Source organism: Pteropus vampyrus, unplaced genomic scaffold (genome assembly GCF_000151845.1).
Source record: "Pteropus vampyrus isolate Shadow unplaced genomic scaffold, Pvam_2.0 Scaffold60, whole genome shotgun sequence".
Lineage (NCBI taxonomy): Eukaryota > Metazoa > Chordata > Mammalia > Chiroptera > Pteropodidae > Pteropus > Pteropus vampyrus.
In genome coordinates this window covers 1068577-1091618 of record NW_011888841.1, presented here as the reverse complement: position 1 = coordinate 1091618, position 23042 = coordinate 1068577, and the positions used below count along the sequence as shown (strand labels likewise).

At 33.0% G+C, this 23042-nt stretch overlaps 1 protein-coding gene across 3 annotated transcripts in view; it reads right to left on the bottom strand.

Moving 5' to 3' along the window:
- Positions 1–4214: 4214 nt before the first annotated feature.
- Positions 4215–23042, bottom strand: part of LIN9 (lin-9 DREAM MuvB core complex component) — a 46238-nt gene continuing 27410 nt past the window's right edge. For all 3 annotated transcript variants that reach the window (XM_011360835.2, XM_011360834.2, XM_023531001.1), the window contains 7 exons: positions 21670–21789; positions 21293–21394; positions 18664–18744; positions 7251–7376; positions 5887–6066; positions 5635–5732; positions 4215–5174 (listed from right to left, as the gene is read on the bottom strand). In XM_011360835.2, the coding sequence (XP_011359137.1) occupies positions 5069–5174; positions 5635–5732; positions 5887–6066; positions 7251–7376; positions 18664–18744; positions 21293–21394; positions 21670–21789 (813 nt within the window). In that variant the 3' untranslated portion in view covers positions 4215–5068. The remainder of the gene's footprint in view (positions 5175–5634; positions 5733–5886; positions 6067–7250; positions 7377–18663; positions 18745–21292; positions 21395–21669; positions 21790–23042) is intronic.

Sequence of the window (23042 nt, the reverse complement as noted above, 5' to 3'; positions counted from 1 at the left end):
CTCTCACTGAAGACATTGTTTCAAAGCTGGACTCATGGGAGGAACACATCTTTTCTGCCTTTGGTAACTCTTGAGGATTCTAGAATTCCAGATAAACTCAGAGGAGCCATGACTGACAGCCAGGGAGAGACACATAAGAATACTGTCCTTTCTGGTTTCCATTTTAAGGACACATCCATGTTAACTTTAATGATGGTTTTGACGGTCATCTCTCCCCTGTGAAGCTTCCTCCCTTGTGAGCCTTTACCCAAGCCCAGCTCTTATTCTGTAGCACACGCCCCCAGGAGTACTGGCATTCATATTTACCTGTGCCATCTCCAAATCTGCACATTCAGTTCGGTCTCCATCCCTGCTCCTTCTTGCCAGTCCTGTTCTTATTTTTCAGACTCGTTTTTCAGAACTCATTATCTTCACAAGAACTTCTCAGCTTGACCCAGTTTCCCCTTGTGCTTGACAGCTGCCGTCTTCTTATGCTTCCTCCAAGGCTTACAACCTTAAACTCTAACCCAGCTCCCTCAATCCTCAGCCTGTCACCAAGATTTACTACTTTTTAGTAGGAAATCTTATTAAAACTAGTACTGTTATCAACTCAGTACTAGTTCCAGTGACTCTGCATCCAGGTTATTTCGAGGGCTCTCTGCTTCTAGCTTCTCAACTTATAAGAAATTACTCTGGCTACCAAATTATATAAACCTTTCAGTTACCCTCCCAGATAACTGACATCTATAGCCTACAGGGTGGTTATGCAGATCTTCTTAAGATCACTCATCCACAAGTTATGCCTCAGTCTCAAGGTCATTCATTTCAGTTTTAGAACCAACCAAATACTTCTCTCTTTCAAAATACTGGAGACCCGCTTCTTGCTGAAGTCTGAAACTTTGTCTAATCCTGATTTTGTATCTGTTACTTCACAATCACTCCAACATTACCCTTAGCACTTGTTGCTGTACTTCTGTCCAACTTTAGTGAATTATTAAATGTTTTCCACAAATGTTTCACTGTAATTCTATTTAAGTGAATTGTCTGTTAGACAGCACTTAGTATTGTGCTTTGCTCCACAATTGCTCAGTGCCCATTATGTGGCCATGAAAAACATTTCTAAAAGAAAAAAGTTTGCAAATGTCATTTATAGTCAGTAATTTTTATCAGCAGGTCACTGTGCTGAGAAATTCAACTTGGTTAAAAGCATATCTTTGGCTTGTTCGAAGTTTAGTCACAGTCTTTTGGCTTTGGGAGACTTCTTTTTCCCAATTTATACATTAAGAATGTATGTGAATTGCTGTTTCTAAGTTAGCCAGAAATAAGTTATTTTGATATTTTGACGGCTTTTAAACTTTTGAGGGCCAAAGGAAGCTGTGTGAGGTAACAGGGGTGAGGTTTCTTTGTAAACGGTGCTGTGGGGAAGGTTCCTGAGAAGCCCTGGCTAGGGCCAGGACTCATGTTTGATGGTTACTGGGAGAGGATGGGCTATGTTGAATGTCATAGAGATCATACATGCTAGCTGCCCTAATTTTCGTACAGGTGTTACTCAAATGGCTTGCACTTTTCAGAATAGCAAATCCACTACTAAAAGCCACCAGGACATAGTTCGTGCTTTAGTAGCAGACTTGATTTCTAAACCCTTGAAAACTGTCCGAAACCAAAAATGAGATGACAAATGTAGCTATTATTATTTTAAATACTTACTATGTGCCAAACATCGTGCTCAGGGTTTGTGGGGGTGGCCAGGAGATCTCACAGAGAGCTTCCTTTGCATTCAGACTTGTGACATGTCCAAAGGAGATGATACAAATAAATTCAAAAGACTAAAAGACATATAACACTTTAAACTTACAGTCCACTAAGGATCACATTTAAAAGTAAATCTTGTAACTAGCTTATTAATTGTATGACTGCATTTCTATTGTGTTATATTGTTTTTCCCAAGGAACAATTTTAAAATCCACAAATATTTAATTCTTGTCGCCTTTTTTATTTTTAAAAGTTGCAGGATCTTCTAAGAACAGTAGTCTATACCTCTCTCAAATTCTTAAAAGGCCCTAACTGCTAAATGTGTTACAGGCATTGTATGTTTAGTCCTCACAACTGCCATATAAAGTGGGGACTATTATTGTTTTAAAGATCGAGAAACTTCAGTAGTGGTTCACAATCACACAGCTAATAAATGACAACCAGGACTCCAACCTAGTACTAACTCAGCCCAGCCATTTATCCACCACCGCATAATGCCTCCTATACTGGGCTGGCCTGGCCTTTTTAGTCTGGACTGATGATAACGCGACAGGTTTAAAGGCAACTCCCTAGTCAGAATTTCTACATCCAAGTGAGTACAGTCTCATCTTTCAAAGTGATCATCATGGAAGACCATACTTTTATTCCAGTGGCACTAATATTGCTAAAAACGCTTTTGAAACTCTTATTTGTTCATTCGTTCCACAAATATTGGGTGCCTATGACCAGCTACTTTATCAGGACCTGGAAATAAAATGGTGAGAAAACCAGAAACTGTCCTTCCCCTCGTTGAGCAAAGAAGGCAGTACGGACACAAAACAAGAAATATAAAATTACAAACGTGACAGTACCGAAAGGAGAGGTACATGAGCAACTGGAGATGACGTGCTGTAGTCAAGGGAAGCTCTGAAAACACGATGCTGAAGGTAAGATCTGTAGGATGATGAGGAGTTACCAAGGTGACACGGAGAGGGAACGCGGAGGACACTACACGGGCAAAGGCCCTGTGGAGTATGGAGCAGGAGGGAGAGATTGGTAGGGAAGGCCAGACCGTGTGTGGCTTGGTAGGCCTTGTAAGAGAGTTCTGAATTTGTCCTGAGAGCCAAAAGACTTTAGATGGGGATAAATGATCAATTCTGCATTTAAAAAATATCACTTATGATGGCTGTGTTTGAGGAGGGCTGTGTGGATCCTGGGGATAAGTTAGTAGATGATTGCAGTGTGCCAGGCTAGTGACGATGGCACCTGGGTTGAGAATAGTAACAATGAAGATGGAGAAAGGTGCATGAATTCAAGACAAAAAACTTAATGGGCAGATCTTTCGGTAGGTTTTCAATGGTAGTAAGCGAATATGATTTTTAAACTAATTTAAAGCAATTCAGAACCAAATCTACCTAACACATGATGTGCTTGCTTCGTAGCTCAATCTGGCTTTGACAGATTTCTTTAGAGCTCTAAAAATGTGCTAAGCAGCGGCAGCATCATGCAAGTTAATGTACAGCGGACCCCAAATGACTACTTTGAATTACATTGATTTCTTCTCTCCTAAACAGAAATAAAATTCAGATATCCTTATCCTTACACGCAGTTCCTGCCATCAACACATGATGGCACTAAAAGACAAGGATAGTGCTAAATTAAATGTGTGCAAAATGAGGTATACATTAAGTGTGATAAGCCTTAATGTAAAATTTAAATTAAAAAAAGTAAAAAAATGCTTACCTAATTCTAGGCAGAATATATTAAAATCAACCTTTCACGATGTTTATAGCAAGCCAAGTAACTTACATTGGAGGATATTGTAATTCAGAATGACTTGGTAATTAATAGGTACTGTTTCCCCTAAAAATAAAGTAGAAATTACAGTTCTTTAAAACTTCTTAAATAGAGGAATACTTATCAACTTATATTAATTAAATGAAAATGTAGACAATATTAATTTTCATAGATCAATTTATTTAGAATTAGAAATATTAAGAATAAAAGATTTATGCATTTCTTAATTAACATAACAGTTTAGCTAAATATAAACTCTGCACTAAAGTTTTGCAGTGGCACAATATCAACAGAATATGGAAGCATTTTTAAACTATACAAAAATCTCAAATGGAAAATAATCTTGTTTCAGTTTTATTATACATTAACATATAAAAAGCCTCATTTTATGAGACATCTAAAAGAATCAAAGCCATTTCTACAGCTATGTCTTAAACTCCAAATCTGAAAACAATTTATTATATTTTGACTTTATAATATTCTATATTAAAACAAAGAAAATTCCAAACACACACTTTTTACAAGAGTAACCTTTTAGGCAGGGTTCTCCTTAAACAAACAAACAAACAAAAAAACTTAAAAAAAAAAAAAAACCCCTAAAAACAAAATCACAACCAAATACAAACCTTTTTTCTGCATTTCACAGCACTGGTTATTTTACTTGTTTTCCTTATATAAAATCTTTTTACTTTATAAATTGTGTACTGTTGGATTTTAACCAGCAACCTGGTTCAAAAGTTGTGCAAATAAACAAAAAAATATGAAAATAGTGTGTTATTAGTTTTTTTTTTTAAATAAATCTCATAACAATAGCACTTTTTGCCCTGAATTGAAGGGAAAAGACATGCCAAATCCACTTGCTGAAATTTAGCATTCTGCAAGTAATGTTTTTTCCTGCTCCTTAATTTCCTTTCAACAGATAAAACAAAGGTTTCTTTTATAAATTATGATAAATTAAAATATTTATTATAAAATGATCTACAGATCCATGTCACATTTCAAGTATATAGCATATATACTTGTAAAGTTCATATTTCCCATCTATATTCCAGTGCCTTCCTTCAAAATAGGACTTCCCATATCTCATGATGTTATCTTTTGAAGACTGAGATGATGATCAACTAAATGAACCAGAGTTGTCATTTTCTAGATGGAATTTCCACATTGCCTCTCATATGTACAAAAAGACCATGTTTCTTCATGTTCTTCACTGCATTTGTCTGCATGTGTTGGGTTGAATTCATGCACATTAAAAAAAAATGGTCAACATATTCTTCCATGAAATTATATTATGTTCAGACATTTTCAGTTTAAAAATACTTGCTAATAATCATATGTAACACAAGCAATGCTACTGCAGCTGAATAATAAAAGAAAAATAAATATAATGCTGGTTAGCAATGCTGGTTTAAGAAGCAGTACAGTATATTAAAATGCCTTATTTGGAGATTTAAATTTCCCTTGTTTTCCAGGAGTTAGGTTATTTGGTGTTGGAAGCCTATATAAAGGAAAAGAACTTCTCAAACACAATGTCCTATGCAGTTGGAATAATTAAATGTACTCAGTCTCTGTTGGTGTTATTTGCTGCAAAGGCATGTAAGTTTCCCATCTGGCTCAGGCCGCTCTGAATATGTGCAACATGGATTTCTACATTATTCTGAAAGCAACTAAAGAAAAAAGAAACACAGTTAACTGCTTTATTTCACAAAATTAAAAACAATTTCTAAAAAAGGAAGAGGTGAATTTTAGTTAGGAAATAGCTAAGATAATGACCCTAGGGAAGGAATAAATCTGCCCTTTACATTAACCCTAATTCCACGGCAGTTGTAACTGAAAAGTATGCTCAAAAGCAGCAAGGAGCCACGGAGGACTAGATGAACCTCTCTCTGATTGGAGAAACTCTATTTCTAAGCTCTACTTCTACGTCTTCTGATTCCTTTATATAAAAAATACATGTGAAGTTCCTATTTTATCAATAGACAGGATATAACTGAAAAAGCTTTTATAATTTATTTAAAGAATACAAATTATATAAATACTTCACAAATGTGCATAACTCTTAAAACTTGTACTGGAAATCACTATGAATTTAATATAAAAATAATTAGGGTATATCTAATGAATTACCTGATATTAGAAGCATCTATTGTACTCTTGATATCATTTAATGAATCTGTAAGTGATTTGAATTCAAAGGAATTCAGGTCTCCTCCTTCTGCTAGACACTAAAGGAAGAAATATTTCAAAATTTAATTGAATTATAGTTCAAATAGAGACAAAAAATATCTGACATAATCTATGGGTTATAAATTTTTAGCCACAAATTAGCATAGGTTGTTTAGATGTCAAAATCAAGAAAGTATTTTCTCTGAAATTTACCTTAATTTGTAATAAAATAGCTGTAAGCCTGGAGATTAAGTCTGTCAGATTTTCGTTTTCAACACAGGGCTGTCCTGTTGAGGAATTTGCATGCCGAACAATTTCCTGTGCTTCTTCCTCACACCTCCGTCTCATATCTGTTGGCTGATCTGCAGGTTGGAGCCCCTGGTCTGGAGCAAGCTGAATACAGATGATTGAAACGTAAGATGTACATTCACAGGGCCATGATCATTCCTTTGTGTTTGTGCCCTGTTTTCAGATTTGGATTTTTACAAAACTAGCATTTATAACAAAAATGATACTCACTCTACCTTAGTTTTTTTCTCCTATAAGTTTTTTTATTGTTTTATATTTTTGTTAACTTTTAATTTTGATGTAATTTCAAACTTCTGGGGAAAAAAAAAAAAACAACAGAACAAAAAACTCCAAATAACCTGTCATCCAGATTCACTGTTTATAGCTTATTCCATTTAACATTTGATCTCTTTCTGTTTGTCTATGTATACAATTCTTTTCCCTTATTCTCTTTATCCCTAAATACTCCAGTTTGTATTTCTTAAGTATAAGATATTCTCTTACATAATAGTGCAATTATTACAATTAGGAAATTTAACATTGATATAGTATCTTTTTCTAAGTCTATATTCAAATTTCATCAACTGACTCAATAATGTCTTACATGTAGCTATTTTCCCCCTGAATACATTTTGGTTGTCCTGTCTCTTTAGAGTCCTTTATTCTAGAACAGCTCTACAGTCTTTCATGACCTTGCTATTTTTGAAGAGTACCAGCCAATTATTTCATATCACATCCATCAATGGGATTGTGTCTGTTTCCTCAAAATCAGCCTGAGATTATGCAGTTTTGGCAGGAATATCACAAAAGTGAAGCTGAGTTATTCTCAGTGTATCATGATTAGGAGGCATTACTGGTGACATTATCTTTGATCGCTTAGTTAAGGTAGTTAAGTGTCTGTTAGATTTTCTCACAGTAATGGATTTCTCCCCTTGTAATTAATAAGTATTCCTGAAGAGATATTTTGAGGCTATGTAAAGATTCTGTTCATCATCAAACTTTTTTACACACCAGTTTTGGCATCTACTGATGATTCTTGCCTTTACCAATTATTACCAAGACGGTTGCCAACTGTTGTTTTTCTCTTGATATATTTACATTTCAATCTATCACCTTACCACTTCTCTGCTATTTGTCCCACCTGTTTGGTGTCATATTTTTTTTTTTCTTTCCTTAAAAAGATAATGGCTTAGTTTGGATTTTCTAAAATGTAAAGGTAACAGTATTAAGCTTCAAATAAAAGAGTAGAGGGCATAGCCTCTCAAGAGAAATTCATGCAAATTACCTACCTCATAGCAGTACTGTTGAACTTTGTGCAAAACTTTGTTGAGGTCCTTGTTCAGCTGTTCAAGCTCTAGAACAATTGTTGCATAACTCCTCTGAAATTCAATGCCAATGGGCATGGAATATGATTTCTGAGCAGAAAAAAAATCAGATTTTGATAAGGGTTTTCTTGAGCAGTGCAATTTCAATTAACAGGAGATTTGATTTATCTAAAGGTTATGAAATTGTCTATGTTCAGTGTTACACTTCCCATGTGTGATAATAGTACTATGTATTGTTATTTAGGGGATTGTCTTTGTTCTTAGGAGCATCATGATGTCTGCCATTTATTTTTTTAAAAAAGGATATCTTACAGGGAGAAAATAAATGAAGTAAATTGTTGATTCTATATACCTGTTCCTTATATTAGTCTTTCGATTTTTTCATAAATTTGTCATTTTTCAAAATACAAAGTCAGTAAAGAATTTTATGTACTCATTTGAAGTGTTCTAGTTATTTAAACTCAATTGATTCTCCATCTGGAGTGGATTCAATATAGTGTAATGGTTAAGAGCATGGGTGCTAGAATCAGATTGTATATGTTCAAATGCCAACTCTATCACCTACTAGCTGTTTGACCTTAAGCAAGTTCCTTAATCTGTGCTTTAGTTTTCTCATCTGTAAAATGGGGATAAGAATAAATACCTAATGAGATTACGGCAAAGATTAAATGAAATAATACATGCTAGCATACTGCCTCCCACAAAGAAAATGCTCCATAAACATGAACTGTTACCATCATTGCCATCATTCCATATTTGTTTCCTATCAATAAGTGTAAATGCACTTTGATTCCAATTCCTTTCCTCTCTTCACTATACCTCCAATAAATTACACTTTACATTCCATTCCAGCTACAAATGCTGCAATGAGACTTCTCCAGTCAAGCCAAAGTTAACCACATTTCTTTTTCCACAGGATTTCTGAGAAAGCAGATCATCATGTACTGGGGAGGTCCAACTGCTTCTTCTAGGAAGTATAGTTAAGGAAGGAAAGTATACCTAGACTGTAGGGATAAACTACTTACCTGAGCACCAAAACACAGATTATAACTGTTTGAGCTAACAGAAACCTTAGAAATCATCTAATGCAACCTCGTCATTTTACGAATGAGAAAACTGAGGCCAAAGAAAGTTAAATGTAATGTGCTAATGACTTAATAATGATGATGATGAAGATGGCTAACATGTTTTGACTACATCTACGGTGCCAGGCACTATTCTCAGTGTTTAATGGGGTCTCACTGAATCCTTGCAATAACCCCATGAGAAGGGAACTATAATTATTATTTGCATTTTACATATGAGAACTCGGAGGCCCACCTACCACAGCCAGTAAGTGGTAAGCATGCAGGATGTGAAGCCAGACTGCATGGCTAAGAATTCCTCTGCTACTACGGATCTGATGCAATGAAAGAGGAGGCGAGGAGAGAATTTCATAGGGAGAGTAAGCAAGGGATAAGTTTTATACAAGCCTGGAATCATAACCAGGGCATCCTACTCTTAGTTTACCACTGGTGCTTCCTGAATTGTTTTCTCCTCCTAAGCCTCAGTTTCTGTGGAGTTAAGCCCACTGCACTATCCAAAAGATTAGTATTGTATAAGAATGCAAGGATAAATAGGACATAGTGAATTTAACTTCATTTCCCTGTTGGGTTGGACTGGGGATTACTGAGGACATAGTGTTGAATTTAAGCACCTGATCAAGTCTTTTCTTGAGACCAAGGGTATAATTTGGCAGACTCAGGACTAGTCGATCAAAATCAAATATTAAAGGCTCTGTATCATCTTGCACAGAACTGAGGAGAGGTGTCAAAAACCTTGATCCTCAACTTTTGTGTTCAATATTTTTATGAGTTATTTAAATAAAAACATACAAGAACTTTATATACACACATCAAAATGTACAAAGTTGGGAGATGGCTAATACCTTAGATAATAAAATAAAGTGACTAATGAACTATTAAAAAAACCACCTTAAAACAAAATGGATATCATCCCCTTCAAAATTATCATCTGGCTTTATCTCCCAACCTCTCAAAATACTTTTGGAGCCCTCTTTTTTTAAACTGTTCTCAAAGTCTTCAGCACATCCGAATATCCTCAAGGATGACAAATATTTTCCCTTATGTTTTTAAATATTCATACTATGAAGTATAATAGAGAAATAAGCAAACCAGTTTTGAAAGGGGAGGACAAACAGGGAACTTGTATTGGTAGATGTCAGACTAAACTGTGTGGTACTGGCATGGGAGACAAATATATCAATGGAACAGGATAGCAGGCAGTCTCTAATATACGTTAAATTCCCATGTACCTGGCACAGTGTGTGTGTGTGTGTGTGTGTGTGTGTGTGTGTACATAATGAGAATTTAGACTATAATAAAGTTGCCCTTTCAAATCAGTGAGAAAAGATGAACTATTAATAAATTGGGATTATTAACTATTTAGGAAAAAATAAAGTTAGATCTTGCTCACATTCATAAAAGTAATTTTAGGATAGACTGAAGATCTAAACAAAAAACAACTATAAAAGTATTACAAGAAAAAACAGAAGAATATGTTTATGAACAAGGGGTAGAAAAGCTATTTTTAACAAAATACAAAAAAATTAGAAAAGGGAAAATATTGGTATATTTGAGCACATTACAATTAAAATTTTCTGTACTATAACATCTTCCACTAGAAGCCTTAGAAATGTAAAAGAAGTCAATGAACGATTTTTTAACCATGATTGCTAACAATTTAATAATCTTGTAATATCTAAGATTGGAAAGGATGATCTACATTCACTGATGCTGTGAAATGGAAAGCAGAATGTTACTTAGTATAACATTTATTTAAAAAATGTGCCACTACCCTAAAAATCCAATAGTATACATTCTATAGGTACTCATATGTACAAAAATAGAAGGAAAAATACACATCAAATTCGATAAGAACAGTAATTTTTTGTAATACATTCAGGTTTTATACATATAATTTTTAAAAACTGCAAAAATAAGATGTTGAGTTAGGTCTGCATGAATAAGATGAGGCATGAAGTCAGTTATTAGTTGAATCGTATGAAATAACTTATACTTTATACAACTTTTAGTGAAAAACAAGGTATAATAACTAATGATTTTCTTGTGTGGCTTCTAAAGTGATGCTGAAGACAAACGTTCTATATGAAGACTTGCTTTTAGGGGATAAGATGGAAAATGCCAGATTTAGCAGTTCAGGTGTAAGGGTTGTGTGGGTTTTAGCTGGCCATAAAGTTATATAAGTCATTACTGTAATAGGGCTAATGTCAATCTAAACTGCAAGTACACAGTGCCCAGCTACTGTATAATAACAGTTCCACTGGATTAAGTATTAGAGTCTGACCTAACCTGGAACATTATATCCAATCTGGGCTCTACATTTTAATCCAGAGCAGAGGATGCAGAATTGTAAGGGGATTTATACCATAGAACAAAAAATGGCTTAAGGGACAAGGATCTTTTAAAATAAATTGAAAAATATTTATTACATGAATATATTCTCATTATGACAGAATAAAACAAAAAAGAAACAATGTTGTGTAAATTTTGAAGCACATAACCAAGTGGATGAATCAAAATTGTTCTACTGAATGAAAGAAACCAGGCATAAAAGAGCATTTACTATATACTTTCTTTTGTATAAATTCTAAAAAATGCAACTATGACAGAAAGCAGATCAGTGGTTGCCTGGAGCCTAGGGTAGAGGGAGGAATAAACTACAAAGGGCTTGGGGAAATCTGGGGGGGAGGGAGAAAATAGAAATATTTGTAATCTAGTTTGCCGTGGTTTCACCGGTGTATATGTATATACGCATGTATACATATATCTGACCAAACTGTACATTTCAAATAGGTACAGTTTACTGTACATCAATTATAGCTTAACAAAGTTGGAGAAAATAATAATGGAATAAATCTAGCCAGATCAAACAATAGAGCATCGCTAGCACTCCAGAAGCTCTCCATATGTCATTTTACAATTATTTCTCTTCTCTCTTCAAAGTAACCATTACCCTGACATCAAACATTATAGTTTTTGAACTTTATACAAAATGCAATCATACAGTATATATTTATTTCTGGCTTCTTTCAGTTAACATTAAGTTTGTGAGATTCATCACTCTGTTGTATATATCTGTAGTTAATTCATTCATTGCTGTATAGTATTCTTTTGCAGAAATATGATATATTCACCCATTCTACTGTTCTATTTATTATTGGGCATTTAGGTTGCTTCTAGTTTTTGGCCAATATGAATAGTGCTGCTATGACAACTTGTACTTAGGTGCACGTACTTAGTTTTAGTCGATAGAGCAAGTTTCCCAAAGTGATGGCATAAGAAAGTTCCGGCTACTTCACATCTTTGCCAATCTTTGACACTGTAAGTCTGAATATTAGTCACTTCAGAGGATGTGAGTGGTATTACACTGTAGTATTAATCTGCATTTCTCTGATTACTAATTAGGTTGGATATCTTTTTCAAAAAATCTTTTTTGCACATTTGAATATACTTTTTAAAAAATCTGTTCAATTTTTTTCCTGTTTTCTATTAGGCTGCAGATCTTTTTCCTATTGATGACAGTTTTTTACATATTCTGGATGTAAGCTTTTTGTCAGTTCTTTGTGCTGCAAATATTTCCTTCCATTCTGTGGTTTGTATTTTATTTTCCTATAGTTGTATTTTTAATGAACAGAGGTTCTTAATTTTAATGTAGTTCAATTTATTAATCTTTTCCTTTATGAATATTGCTTTTTATATTCTATTTATCCATTTACAAAGTTCTTACCCTTAAGTATTAAAAATATTGTATCTGAAATCATGGATATATTTCTCTTTTTATTTAGGTCTTCTTTAATTTCTGTCAACATTAATTTTCTATATACAAGTTTAATATAACATATTTATATTAAGATATGTAATTTTAAATAGTATTTTTTGAAATTTCCTTTTCTAACTGCCTATTTGCTCATATAGAAACAACTGCTTTCTGTAAAAAACTGACATTAAATCCAGCAACTTTGCTAAACTCACTTATTAATTCTAATAATTTGTCTGCAGATTCCTTTAGATTTTCTAGGATCACATATTGTACGATTCTATTTTCATTAAATATATCGGCAGACAGAAATTAGATTAGTGGCTGCCTAGGTGAGGCAGGTGGTATTGGAGAGGAAATGAGGAGTGGCTGCTTAAAGGTATGGGATTTCTTTTGAGAACGATGAAAATGCTCTAAAATTGATTGTCACGATGGCTGCACAACCTGTGAACTGAACTGTAAACTAAAAGCCACTGAACTGTCCAATTACTGTAGATGGGGGAATTGTATGGTATGTGGATAACATCTCAATAAAGCTGTTATAAAAAAAAACCTGTCCTTTAAAAAATGTTACTATAATTAAGCGTGGTTTTCTATCAATTCTAGAATCAACTAGTGTGCTTTAGCTGCCACATACATGTTGACTGTGACACATGATATGACTTCTATTTTGAAGACTGGTTAACTGGTGAACATATTTCTGCAGAGAGCCATAATCCCCAAAATAAAAGAGGACTAACAAACATGGTAAGGACGATTTTGATAGTAAATTCAGGGCAAGAAAATAAACTTTCACAGTGGTGGATATGAGAGAGGGAAGGAGCATAGAGTTTCCCAGAACCACTAACATACTATTTTAAAAATGGGTAAAAGAACTCTGAGATAAATCCCCTTTCTTACTCTTAAATTATTAATGTCCATGTAGAACAAGACAAATTTTCAAGGTGGAAAGCAATTATGAGAGACTGAGACTATTAGTTCAGTATCTACTTTTATATATTGCTGAGGCAATTCAAATTTATTTTAATAAATTGCATGTGCACTATTAATTTCTTTGTGAATGCTGTATGTGTATTTTTAAATTATTTTAATAATCCAAAATAGAAAAAGCATACTGAAATTAATAACCTTAGACAAACTTTCATGGACTTTAATGTACTATATAATTGGCCAAGAAATGGTAGCTCAAAGTTTTAACTCTGAATGAACTTAACAGAAACTTCTCTGGTGTAGGACTGAGAAATCTGTCCTTGTTGTATCATAACTGAACTATTTTAACATAATTTTCCCCCTTCACTTTACAAATAGAAAGTTTAAACAGAATTTCATATTTTGACTACATTCTTTGGCTTTAGTTTGCTTTTGCTGGGTAGAGATAAACAATTAAGTTTTCCAAAATTCCAGGAGACTTTACCAGACCAATGTTCTATATTCTTTGTAAATTCCATATGCACCAATTCTAACTTTGTTAATCATCCCTATTTCAGATTTGTTTTCTATTAATATCTTTTCTTACTCTAACTTCTTGGGATGGATAACTTGCTGATTTTTCAGTCTTTCTTCAATTTGAACGTATTCTTTTATTTCAAAATAGGCACGGTTGCATCCCAAAGTTTTGATGTATATAATTTTCAACACCATTCAAGCCATTTTCAGTCTCCTTTATAATTTATTCTTTGACCAACAGTTTATTAGCACTACATTAAAAATTTTTCAAGCATGAGAGTTTTTCTACTTTTATTATTAACTTCTAAGCTTATTTGCACTGTGATCAGAGAACATTCTGGAGAACTCTAATCATCTTGAAATTTGCTGAAATATGATTCAGGGCCAACATATAATTAATTTTTGTAAATATTCTACGTGGGCTTGAAATGAGAAGTATACTGCAGTTGTCAAGTATAATATTGTGCACATGCTAATGAAATCAAGTTTGTTAACTGTTGTTTTACAAATCTATATACTAATTGATTTTTTGACTGTTTTTATAAAATACTAAGAGGGCTATCAAAATTGTCCCACTACAATAGTAAGTTTGTCTTTTTTCGTTGAGTTTTGCCAATTTTTTCTTTATATATCTGGAGGCTGAGTTATTAGGAACATATAAATTTCAAATTATAAATTTTGAAATTAAACCTTTGATCATCAGGAAGCACACCTCTTTATATTCAATACTATCTGGTGAATTAAACCTTTCATCATTAGGAAACACAGTTTTATATCCTGTCATATTTGTTGCCCTAAACTTTACCATCAGGTATTAATATAGCTATAAGACCTTCTGTTGTTATTTTAAAACTCTATTTTTTCATACATTTAAAACTTTATCCTTTCAGGGTCCTTTTATATTAAATGTGTCTCTTGTATACATCACAGAGTTGGGTTTTATTTTTCAGCCAGTTTGGCAATCTTTGCTTTTTTTAACTCAAAAAAGTTAGTCCACTTTTATTTATTACTGATATATTTACATTTAAATCTACCATCTTACTAATTCCCTATTTGTCTCACTTGTTTGGCGTCATTTTTTTTTCTGTCCTTTCTTGTCTTCTTTTGGAATGACTGAATGATTTTCACTGTTTCAATCTTCCACTCACATCCCCAATTTGCTTGTTATTCGTCTTTTATTATTATTTAAATAGGTACCTTAGAGTTTAAAATGTATACCCTTGATTTATCAAAGTCTACATGTATATACACACCCCGTACCCTGACCAATAGGCAATTGTTGGGTTGTAGTTTTAAGTCTTTTTATTTTAAATACCACAGGTATTATTTTATAGTTTATATTATTTTATATTTTATAATCCATGTGTTTACTCTTTGTTTTCCTCATTCATTTCTGAAACCAAGTTTCTTGAAAAAAAACTTCAAGTTTTTTCTTCTGCTTGAACAAAACTTTATTATTTCCTTTAGTATAGGTATTTTGGTAACAAATTCTATAAATCTGTCTACAAATGTCCTTGTATTAACTTCACCATGAAGGAATTTTTCCTGGGAATAGAGATCTAAGTTAGTAGTAATTTTAGTTTCAGCCCTACGAAGACGTCATTCCATTCTCTTCCGTCCTTCATGGCTTTTGTGGAGAGGCCGGCTGTCAAACTGTTGCTCTTTGGAAAGAACTCCCTTATCTCCACTTAGCTCTGGGTAGTTCTAAACATTTTTCACTTTGTGTTTAGTTTTCAGCATTTTTACTCTGATGTGCCTAGGAGTCATTACCTTTTATCCCACTGGGATTCACGGGGCTTCTTGAATCTGTGAATCTATGGCCGGTTTTTTTTTTTTTTTTTTTTGACAGTTTTAGAATGTTCTCAGTCATTCTCTCTCAACATCGTCCTGTCCCATTGTCTTTCTCTTCTCCTTCTGTTATTCCATTAGACATATTAGACTGCTCACTATATCCCTATTTATCTTATCCTCTCTTCTGTATCTTACATTCATTTTTCTCTCCATTTTCTTTTGATCTATTTTTATTTACTAGCTCTTTCTTTAGCTGTTCATAATCTGCTGTGGTTGTATCTACCAACTGAGTTCTTAATTTTGATTGCTATAGTTTATTTCTAGTTTTCATTTGGTCCTTTTTGTTGTTTCCAATTCTCTTTTTAAAATTCTCAAGTTTTTCTAATCTCTTTAAACAAATTAAGCACTTAAAATCTATGCCTAAAAATTCCATTATCTGGAGTCTGCCATTTGTCTACTTTCTTTTGTTTTTGTTAGGGTGATCTTGTCTCCTATTATATCTGGGAATTAAAATTGAGTCTCAGACACTGTATATTAAAAATATAGAAACAATTTGAGGCCCAGTATGATGTTATATGCCTCTAAGAGGACTTATATTTACTTCTGGTGGGCTGCTTAAGGCTCTACATTTCCATAATCATCTTAATTCCGTTTCAAGAGATGGGATGATTTGAAGCTAGGCCGATGTTGCTTTCTGGGGTTCCAATCCATAGCAAGAAAGGTTTGGCAGTTTACCCCAACCCTTGTTGGGTCTCTGGGCTCTAATTTTTGTCCTCTTCACCCTTGTAAACCTTTCAAGAATGCTACTCCATCCACTTCTATGCCACCTTTTCTGAAATTTGCCAAAGCCCCGAGCATAAAAGAAACACAAAATGTCAGGTTCCCCTTTCTGAGTTTACTTATTTTTAGATCTATCCCTATAATTCTTTAATGCCTTGTTAATACTCCAGTGACTTCAAGCAGGTTACTTTTATATTTTATTCCAGAAGAAATAGTTCTCAACTATTTGGATTAGAAAAATTAATCCAAATTACCTAGTCTACCATTACCAAAAGCAGAAGAAGCCTTACTTTTTCCCAAATGGTATGTTCAAATTCTTTAGAGGAGTATCTGTTTCATTTTCTCCTTTTAACTTGGGTAGATATCGTATTTAAGTTTTGTCACTGGAATGAAGGCAATGTAACAGACACTGAATCGATTCCTTTTTAAACACTGCATCTCACTTCTGCACTCCATCATATTTGCAACTCTGCGACTCGAGCCTCTTCAGGGTTTTAACATGCAGCGTTTAGCCATGGTTTTTGTTTCATGCAACAACATGTCAGAAAAAATTTTTAAATCTTTCATACATTGTTAATAAGTAGTCTACTGTCTATTCTATTTATTTCTTTTGTACTTTTTTTTGTGTGGAATTGTAAGGAATAGGAAGAAAACGTGTTTAGTCTACCAATTTAAACTAGAAATTTCATTAAATCTTTAAAGTGTTCATATACTTTGACCTAGTCATTCTACTTTCTAACAATTATCTTACAAATAGATATAAATACACAAAACTATATGGACAAGGATATTTTCTACAGCACTATTTTAGTAAAATAATGGAAATGACCCAAATACCTATTAATAGATTATTTAATTGATGGTACAATACCGAAACTTTAAAAGACTGAGATAAGTCAATATATAATAACATAATTCCATTTTTGTTAGAAAATAATTTTCAAAACCACATATGATAGTATATGCATACAGGAAGAATCCATATGCCAAATATATAAACACACTTATAGTATATGCTAAATTAAATAATATTTCTCTATTAGGGAGGGTTTATAAAGAATTGTTTTCCTCATTAAAGTTTTATAATATTTGAATTTTTATAATGGGAATTATTTTTATCATAAATAAAACAAAACAAATAATAAAATATATCAAACCAACTAGACTTCTACAAAGCTCTCAAATGTCAAGAAGCCAAGCCAACATCAAAATACGTCTCTATTTAAAAGTAGGTAACACTGACCAAGCTAAGGCAAGCCCAGTAGTTTAAGGTATGGATCCTAGCCACAGGGAAATATCCTAGTGACTAGTGATATGAAAGTGAAATAAATATGAAAGAGATGATGAAATAATCAAAGGAAATATAGTGGGGGAACATTGAAAAGGCATAGAATAAAGGTGAGAAGTAAAACTAATGGAAACCAAGATAAGAATTAAAGTCCAGTAGGAAAGAAGCAAATGCATATATTTTAATGTTTAGGATATGTAATGGCAATAGTCATGGCTAAGTTTTTCAATCCTTGATGCCTGTGCATCTGATAATACTAATTTCATATTGTTTCTAAATGAGTTAAACCAGAGCCACAAAGCCTGTTCTCGTATCTGTATCACTAAATAGCAGTATAATCTTAGACTGAGATCCCTTGATATTTTTGGTCTTCAGTTTCCAATTCCATAAAATGATGGGTTCGAATTAGATAATTGTCATGTTCAGATTAAAAAAAACCAAACTCTAACCCTGAAAGAGGATTGTTCCTCATTCAGTTAGGTATATACTTGTCCAGCTGTTTACCCACACCTACCCCTTAATACCATACCAGAGATGACTAATGCCACAACTCCCTCTTCCTATACGTATAACAGACTGGTAATTAGCTATAGCACTTTGCCCCCTTGAATCCAGTCACTGGGCTCTCCCTTATTTTCATGCAGCCATTTCCAGTGAATTGGAGATGGTACTTGAGATGAAATCTATTTGTCATCCTATAAATCTATAAGCAAGTTATGACTTTTGATACAGTTCAAAAACTTTAAGTATTTTTTACATTTTTAAAAAAACTCTGATAATTCTCTCCTATGAATAAAATTGAGTCTCATATTTTTGGACTCATTAGACTAATAAAATAGGATATGAACTCTGTCAAGATAACCTGAAGATGCCAACTTACATATTTCCTGATTTATTTATTCTGAATAACTTCTAATAATCTCTGTTAATATAGCTTCCTTGGTTAGAGGCACCAATGCTAGAGATTCTACACTCATGCAAACTGTCAAAGAACCTAATATACCCATTAATCCTATTCAACTGTACAGTCAATGGCACAATGAGGTCTGGGGTAATATAAACTGTACTGCATTGCTTATTTACTTAGCATGCATTCAGTGTAACCAGAGATAGTAATAGCAAAAGAAGAGTTAAAAATCTCAAGGTTTTCTTCCATAAAATATTTAAAAATCCTTAGATATAGAAGTCCCCACTATTTTATAATTAGACAAGCAAAGAAAAAAGAATCCTTACCAATTTTTCTGCTTCTGTATTCATTTCCCTTAATTTCTTGATATGTTCCTTTTTAATCATGAGAATTTTTGATAGTTTAGTCTACAGGAAGAAAAGAGATGTTTTAGAACAAATAGAGGCATTTAAGTAAATCAGTTAGACATCAGATTTCCGATTTTTCACTAAGATATTTTAGCAGCAGATTTTAGTGTTTCAATATAAACATAGCACAGGCTTTTTATTTTATAAATCTGATTAGCTGATATGAAAATATTATTTAAAGTCCACTGCAACCAGGACATGCCAAAAGGACTAAGGAGCCAACCTGAACAAGCTTTCACTGGGACAATTTGTGGACCAATAAGAATATTAACTACAAAGAAAAAAAAAAAAAAGAATACTAACTACAATGGACTAAAGCACAAATATGTTAAAATCCATGAGTTCATACTGCTATCTTAAAAAAATTAACCATTGTTAGAGAATGCTAGTGACCAAACTCATTATTTTACAAACTGGAAAGCAAAACATCAAGCATTTATCTTGCCTTTCCCATACAAACCATACCATTAGGTAAGCAAGTAACAAATTAGGGGAAATTTTTCTTTATAAAATTATTTCAGCTAATAAATGAAGAAGGAATGATAGAATGAGAATAACATCTTTTTACAATCCTAGTGAATGAATGGATTTAGGCGCTGATAATCAGTGGCAGCTAACATATAAAAAAAAGATAACAGTACGAGTCTCCTATCGGGACACAGATTGTGGGAGACTCTATGGACAAATAACCCAGTTTCTTCAACAAATAAGTTATTTGGGGAAAAAGAACATTCAGCATTTCAGAGACAACTGAAAAAATTTAAATATTGATTAGATATTTGATAATATTAAGACATTTAAATTGATTTTTTAGGTGTAATAATGGTATTCTAGTTATTTTTATTTTTTATTTTTTTAAAGAGCCTTTATCTCTTAGAGAAACATGATAAAATATTTACAGGTAAATGATATGATGTCTGGTATCTGCATCCAAATAACACAAAAGGGAGAAAGTAGGTGGGAGTAAAGATGAAATAGGACTGGCTAGGAGTTGTTGATACTATTATGGCCAGACGATGGGTACATAGATGTGCATTACACAATTGTGTGCTTATATGCTTTAAATTCTTGATATAAAAAATTCTAAAAAAATGACCTAAGTTGGTACAGGCCTGGTGAGATATGTTACGTACTTGTTCACACAGACTTTTATCTGGTGCTCAGTAGGCCTAGAGCTCTGGACTGCTCTCCCTTTTCCTCTAAGTTGCTGAGTTTTTACAGAAATTTGTATGATTTTTTTTAGTGTTGGAAGCAGTAAAAGATGAGATAAAGGCAGCAGTTCTCTCTTCTGTTTCTGTTTCAGTTTTGTGTTGGTTGTTTTTGATAGAAAATCATTGTTTCCGTTTAATTCTTTTTAAAACTGAGTCCCAAGAAAGTGGATCTATCCTTTTAGATTCCTCAAAATCCCTAACCCCAAGAATAGAAAGTTCCCTCAAAAAGAAAATTCACCATAAACTATGAATTATGAAACTTGCAAAATTTAATATTGTGTATTTTTAATAAGAAAAAATATTAGGAAAAAGATAAAAACATATCCATCTACATATCTATTTACTTCAAAGCTTAATATGAACAAGAACAAACCTGTTTCATAAAACCTTACATATTACAAAAGACAAATACATAAAAGGATTTCTATTTTCACCTCTCAGCTTAAAATAGTAATGCAAGTAGGTCTTTAACTAGGCTTTACACATTTTGAAGTTAAAATTAAGCACTGATATCAAACATCTAAAACTCAATAAAAATATCAATACTTCAAAGCAGTGCAGTACGTACACAGCTTCTGGCTCCCTCTGCCAGTGGATCTCTCCCTCCCTCCTTCCTTTCTTTTCTCTCTCTGTCTCTCTGTCTCTCTGTCTCACTCACACACACGCACGCGCACACACACACACGCACACACAAATATGACATGTTAGCTTTGTTTTTACTTTCACTATTTAAAGAAAGCATTTCTTTAAAAATCAAGTGTCCTATTTGTGAAAAGTATAAGCCTTGGTTCTTTTCATAGTTTCAACTTTTCATATAAAAATATCTTATCTACCTTTGGAAGCCAAAAGGCATAATAAAATTCTATACTGCAAGGAAATGTAATAACTTGATTAAGGAATACACAATGCTATATACATGTACACAGATGACAAGACTTTTCTTTGAAATAACATCAACTGCAAAAGGTAACACTGAATGTTTTAATGGATTATGCTACATGAAATAATATATAAACTTTTAAATTTATACTCTATCCCAAGCCAAAGTAGTTTTTCTTTTCAAAAAAGGAAAAGAAACAAATCAAATGTTGTTTGACTATGATTCAAACTTAATAAGAACCAAACTCAAGAAAAACCCAACAAAAAAGACCTTTAAGTCTTTTTTGACTGATATAACTTTTATCGTCAAGCTTTGCTGGAAATAACAGCATTCTTAAAATCAATAAAATAATTAAATATTTTTAAAATATGTGGTCCTAGAAAAAGTTTCAACTTTAATAACACAAAAGACATTGAGTTTTTTAACAAACAGCCAAGATATTCAGAGAAGTTCTTACCACTTGGATAAGGAATTCTACTGGAAAACCACCTAATGTTTCAGTGTCAGAGCCAGAAATTTTATTTCTCCAAGGTGACTGTCCTAATAAAGGATCATTATCCTATGGGAATAAAAGGAAATTATTTAACTATTCAAAGGGAGTATCTTACATTTAGATAAAAAGCAAATTGTATTATAATTAATATTATATTAAAAATCCTACAAAAAGGAAAATATTTCCAGGAGTTGAAGCAACTATTTACCTATTTAAAATCTGACAACTCAAAATCATGTGGGCACCTTCTGAAGTTGCTGTAATAGATGTGTATTTCATAAGAACACAGTTCACATCTATAACAATCATTTAAATTACTGATGACATTTTAAAAATATTACCGTAATTGGTGACTGGAGAGGAGGAGTATAATGTAACCGTGGTGGAGTCATAAAAAATCGAGAAGGCCGCTGTTTTTGTCCAAAGGCAGCAATTGGCATTGTCTCATGAGGCTCATTACTCTTTGGAAAAAAAAGAGAAAAGTCCACAAAACTTGTAGAGCTCTACCAATAATGTTTAGCCTTATAAACATTATATTTCAGCGTGAGATATACACTAGCTCATATGCCATGATGTATCATAGAATATATTATCTTACAAAGATCAAAGGGCTAGAACTTAAGTCAGAGTATGAAAATACTACTTTGCTACCATAAGGTCGAACCCACAAAACAGAAGAACTAAAAAAAAAAAAGGACCAAAGGATCAAAACAGAGAATCAAAGATTAACATTATTCTGTGGCCACCCTTGGTTGTGTTAAAGACTACCTGAAGATTACTTACTATAATTAAAGTCAACTCTTATCTGGCCGGAGAGGAATATTTGGGTGATCTCATAAAGGAAATTACATTGATGAAACAGAAAAGCAATTTTCTTTTTTTGAAAGGGGAATTTTCCTTGTTTGATAGGGAAACCCTTACGATAAACAGAGAATTTTAGTTTTTAAAAAGTACATATTAGAAAAGGAAGAATCTTCTATTTTTGTTCTAAGGAGATAAAGAAATTTTGATCTTTAATTTTAAGTTCATAAACCTTTAAAATCAAGTTTATAACAAAGAAATGAAAAAAAGAGAGGCCAAAAGTGAACAATTTAATTTCCATAATGCTTAGAGGCAAATAATTTTGTTATAAAGAGCTCATTATTCACTTTTTAAAAACTTCATTAGATTGCAGAGTAATATTTGTTCTTAAGATTATTTTAACTTATTAGAAAAGTATATAATTTCCATGACATTGCTAAATCAAGCATGATCATGAAATAATGGTCCAGCGGCTTAATGGATTGTATTAGAAATTCAAAAGAGCTGCGTTCTAGTCTCAGCCTGGTAAGAAACCAGCTCTAGAGCCTTGAATAAATCACTTAATTTATAATTATTTATGTTTCAGTTTCATCATAAGAAAAGTGAGTATAATTAACATCTACCCTGCATAATTCTGAGGATAAAATCAGAGAACAAATTTTAAAGTGAAAAGTGTTACTTCACACTTTTAAAATTATTTTGCAAGAAGAGCGTACTTCAACAAAACAGCTGGAATAAAAGTCTTGTATAGCTTATTCTCCAAGATTATACTGTCAGGAGTGATCAGTTCTGTCACACAGAGGTGCTGTGTGGGTAAGGTACAATACAGAAATGCTAGTTTCTGAAAAATGTGGAAGACTTAAGTACAGTTGTGCTCCAGGGGGCCAGTAGGTAGGACCTGAAACCCTTAAGG